Source organism: Oratosquilla oratoria, chromosome 11, assembly GCF_046742065.1.
Source record: "Oratosquilla oratoria isolate Oo_2021 chromosome 11, ASM4674206v1, whole genome shotgun sequence".
In the NCBI taxonomy this organism is placed as follows: domain Eukaryota; kingdom Metazoa; phylum Arthropoda; class Malacostraca; order Stomatopoda; family Squillidae; genus Oratosquilla; species Oratosquilla oratoria.
In genome coordinates this window covers 49203804-49208803 of record NC_134787.1, presented here as the reverse complement: position 1 = coordinate 49208803, position 5000 = coordinate 49203804, and the positions used below count along the sequence as shown (strand labels likewise).

The 5000-nt window shown below is 39.8% G+C and overlaps 1 protein-coding gene across 1 annotated transcript in view; it reads right to left on the bottom strand.

Annotated features, from left to right (window-relative positions):
- Nucleotides 1–5000, bottom strand: part of LOC143030050 (uncharacterized) — a 41132-nt gene that overhangs the window by 34458 nt on the left and 1674 nt on the right. Inside the window, exon 2 of the mRNA XM_076193255.1 lies at nt 433–615. Coding sequence (XP_076049370.1) covers nt 433–615 — 183 coding nt within the window. The remainder of the gene's footprint in view (nt 1–432; nt 616–5000) is intronic.

The following is a 5000-nucleotide window of genomic DNA, read 5'->3' as shown; positions in this document are numbered from 1 at the left end:
AAGTCTGTGGATTTCCTCTCAAATTAATTAAATCTCTTGACACAAACCAGAGCAAAATATCCAAAGTTGTCCTTTCGGATTAAACAGAATAATAGACCAGTGATTTTGGGGACCATAGTTCGAGTTATGGCCCAGAAGTGGATATTTGGGAGAAGCAGGTCAAATTATGAAATCAGAAGATCGAGATATGGAGGTCCGCAGATTGGAGCGTAGTCGAAGTTCAGTGTAAACAGGTTATATTATAAGGTCAGCACTCGACTTAAGGAGACGAAAGGTTGAGTTATAAGTCAGCAAGATGAATGATAAGATCAACAGAGTGGATCATAGAATCAGCATTTGAGATCACGGGTCAGCAGGTCCGACTACAGGGTTGGTTGATCAGGGTTTAGGGTCGGCAGGGGTCAGTGGATCAGATTACAGCCCTGACCTCACCTGGCGATCTGATCGGCCTGGTTCCTTGAAGGGGCATAGAGCACAATGGCGTTGCAGGTCCACCTCCCGTTTTTCTCCTGCAGTAGACCCTGCAGCGCTGACACAGGACTCACGCCTCCCTTCGGCACCAAGTCCTCCTCAAAACGAAGCACCACCGTCAGTCTCTGTTGCTCTTGTAACGGCCTTCGTGAGAGAGAAAAAAAAGTAAATACAGAGTGTTGTCTATAAAAACACACAAAATACCACGATAGTTGTGGATTTTTTTTTTGGGGGGGAAATGTCGCTTTTGCAAATCTCTGTAGTAATATTATATATATATATATATATATATATATATATATATATATATATATATATATATATATATATATAATTGTAAGACAATTATATTATTTTCCTCTTTCTTCGTATACTGCAAGATATTCTCATTGTTGCGACGTCTTTGACCGAGTTCGGTGTAAGATACAGGTAGTGGGAACATGCGACATGTCATCGCCTGCTCCCGATTGATGGTCGCATACCACAATTGCAGTGTCGCTAATTCCAGTCAATTTAGTTCACCTGTGGGTGGGGTGAGGGGAAGGTGCCAATTTCATCCCTGTGTAGTGCATTTGCTTTGATGACCATATCAATTCCTCTTCCAGAAATATTGTTTTTGAGAGGGAGACCTCAACCGGTAGTAATGTTTTCGTTAGAAAATGTCGACAATGTTTATCTCTCCCATTAACGTCCCTGTTTACATTAGACCAACGACAGAGTACTAATCGAAAGGGATATTTATAACACATCGATTGTATCTTATAATAAATCTCTTGAGGATTTATATGATTTACGTTGATAGTTACCTGCAATATAAGTTTCAATACATAACAAATCTTTATGACCACGGAGCGCTTCGTCATAAATCTTGCTAAGGCTTCACATTCTCATCCCTCTTGTGGTATCTGGAACCGAGACGAATACCCACAAGTGGGCTTCGGAGGGTATCATCTCCTCCACCTCTTATTCCACTTTCTCCTGCACCTCTTATTCCTATTCTTCCTGTTCTTTCTCCTATTCGATCTCCCTTCCTACTACCCTCTCTGCTCTTCTTTCCCTGTTCCTTCTCCTCCTTTTCTTCTCCCCTTGCTTCTGGTCCTCCTCTTCTTCTTTCCCTCTGCTCTTTCTTCAATGCTCCTCCTCCTTTCCCTTGCTCCTCTTTTTTATCCTCTTTCTCCTTCTGCTCCTCTTCTTCCTCGTCCTATTCCTTCACTTCATATTTTTCCTCCTCTTCTTCCTCCTTGCCGTCCTCCCTCTCATGCTCTTCCTTCTCCTCTTCATGCTTTTCCTCCTCTTCCTCTTTCGTTTCCTCGTCCTTCTCGCCCTCCTCCTCCTGCTATTCGGTGGCATAGAAATAGATCCACGACAATAAAGCAAAGACAACGGTCCAAAGTTTCTTCTCAGTGAGGAGCCTGAGGACCGTTGCCGTTTTGGTTAGTGGGCTGCGGCTCTCGAATCAACGAGACTCGAGAAAGCGGTTATCGTCACCGTGTCATTCGTTTGAATGCGTGCGCTGAGGTTTGGAATGTCTTTTTGTGTGTGTGTGTGTGATCGATAACAAACTAGAGGGGCACGAAAGCAAAAACAAGTCAGCAAGAAAATGTCGAGTAAGTTGCAGGTACGTTTTCTTTCGACTTTTTTTTTTTTTTTACGCCATCTTGTTTTTACTTCCCCTCCGTTTGAGTCTCGCCGCCATCTCGAAGTCGTCATGAACACCCCGAACTCGCTCGAGGGGAAGATCGACGTACTCGGCCCTTGACAAAGAAATACAAAAGAATATAAATGGATGACAAAAAAAGTCCCATTTGTCTTCAACTTTGTTTATGTGAGGACGGGAAGATCGGTTTCACTTTTTTTTCTCTCCCACAGCTGAATAACCCTATGCTTATGTCATTTGCCCAAAATAGCGACAATAAAAAAGGCTGACAAATAGTTCTTTATACTTTCCAGGCGATTTTATTGATTTCAGTATCTCCTCCCCGGTATCGGAGTCTATCTAATTTATATTAATGACATCTCTTCGATACCTTTGCAAAGTATATATATGTATAAGTGAATCTCTCTCTCTCTCTCTCTCTCTCTCTCTCTCTCTCTCTCTCTCTCTCTCTCTCTCTCTCTCTCTCTCTCTCTCTCTCTCTCTCTCTCATGCAATAAGCGCGAAAATCTCAGGATAGGAAGCTTGTGTTGCCTTTTCAGAGTCTGAGTGGGCGAACCATGCGCATCTTGTTACTGAGCACGCAATATATCTTCCTTCGCATTATCAATCACTTTTTCAATAAATCGAATCCTTTCACGCGAAAATGCACTGACCACAATCTCCAGAAAGCAGAATTATTGCACCAGTTTGCGTCAGGTGCGAACGCTAATGAGATTTTTAATTTTTGCTGTGCACAAAGAAAGGGCATGAGCGAAACTACTGTTGCGTGTAAATTGATGCGTATCTCTTCGCTACAACGGAGGGACCACAGAAGTGAATCAAACAAATCCTGGCAGTAAGCATAGGATAAGAGATTGTCATGCACAATGCAAGGGGTTAATCTCTAGTTTATTATCGATTGCCTGAAATGATGTATGGATATCAGGATGGAAAGGAAGACTGTAACTTAGGTGTGATAATTTTGAAAATTCACTGACAAAATATTAATGCACAAGTTCCAAGAAATAATTGCGCATATAAATAATGTGGATATATATATATATATATATATATATATATATATATATATATATATATATATATATATATTGAGCGTGTATGTGTAGTATTAGTTGTAGCTGTAGTTCAACCTTAATGGTCCACTGCAGGATCGACATTTCACCTGATGGATACTACAGCCTCTGTACCTCACCACGGTAACTTAATCCGGCTTGGTAAGGCTGTATGTACGGTGATAAGTGTTTTTTTTTTTTTTTATGTCAGAATGGCTGTGGTTGTGAATGTAGTCTAAGTGTAATCATCTTGACAATACTTATTAGGTGCTAGCATATGTCTGCGACACTGACCTACCTGATGACCGCCGTCGTGGAGAAGGGTTCGAAAGCCATGAAAGTGCTTTGCACTAACCAGGGATCTAACACACACCTTCCGCTTTCCGAAAAATGAACATTACCCACTGCACCACGCAGGATATATATATATATATATATATATATATATATATATATATATATATATATCCATATATACATATAACTATATATATATATATATATATGTATGTATATTACAGGTGAAAAATGTAATCACACATTTGTCAATCACGTTAAAACCACTGTTGGAGTAGAAAAGACTGGAGACGGGGAATCTATATATTTCGATTGCAAACTGCAATCCTCTTCAGTAGATACAATTAAGAGAGAGCGTGCTACTTAAGTAGCACCCTTGACATGAGAAAGGGGAACATGGGAAGAGGTCTCTACCCTCGGCTCACTCCCTATGTGAGGTCAGGAGGCAAATGTGTTTTTAATAGGTTGGTGATAAAAAGTCCTGAAATTATATCCGGGGACCATTGCCCCTTTGAAATATTCATATTGGGCTGGTATTCAATAATAGTAGATTCTACCATTTTTCTCCTGAACTCACATCTGGATTTATAAATAAGCTCAGCTTTGTCCCAATCTAAACAATATTTAAATTGCTTGACATGTTGGAACACAGCTGAGCTTTCTTGTCCATATTTAATGGAACGTTTATGTTCAATCATCCTAGTGTTCAAATCCCTTCCAGTCTGTCCGATGTAAACTAAGTCACAACCTTTACATGGAATCGAATATACCCCTTGACTATGCTCTTCTTTTAACCTTTGGTGGACATTTACCACCTTTTTATTAATGGTGTTAGGGTAATAATTAATTAAATATAATTTGGCTTTTGGGAAGAAACTTGGTCGAAGGAATAAATGATTCAGAAAAGTGGAACGATTAAAGAGCTCTTGTCCAATGAAAAATTAGAGGAAATGGGGGTGAGCTTTGACAAAGAACCAATCCAGGTAAGTTAAATTACTAAGTTGAGATTTTATAATGTTTAATTCTCCTTCAAGAAACTGGAGGCTGCAAATTCTAAGAGCTCGAAGAAATAATCCTGAGGCGACGCTACTTTTTACTTTGTCTGGGTGACTGCTGAAAAAAAGAAGATAACTACCAGAATGGGTTTCTTTTTTATAGACGGTAAAAGCAAGCTTGTCCCCGTCACGAACAATGAGAACATCTAAAAAGGGTAGCTTACCTTGTTCTTCCCATTCAACTTTAAACTTAATGTTGGAGGCTAACGAATTTAGATTAGCAAAGAAGTTATCAAATGAACCCCAATTTTCATCCCAAAGAGTGAAAATGTCATCTACGTACCTAAACCAAACCTTGTCTACGGGTTTAATGGTTGGCAGAAGAACAGACTCAAAGTATTCCATATACAGATTGGCCAGTACAGGAGAGAGATTTGAACCCATGCTACAACCAAATTTTTGTCTAAAAAAGAATTCTGAAAGGAAAAAACATTTGATGTGACACAAAGGCGAATAAGCGCAATGATT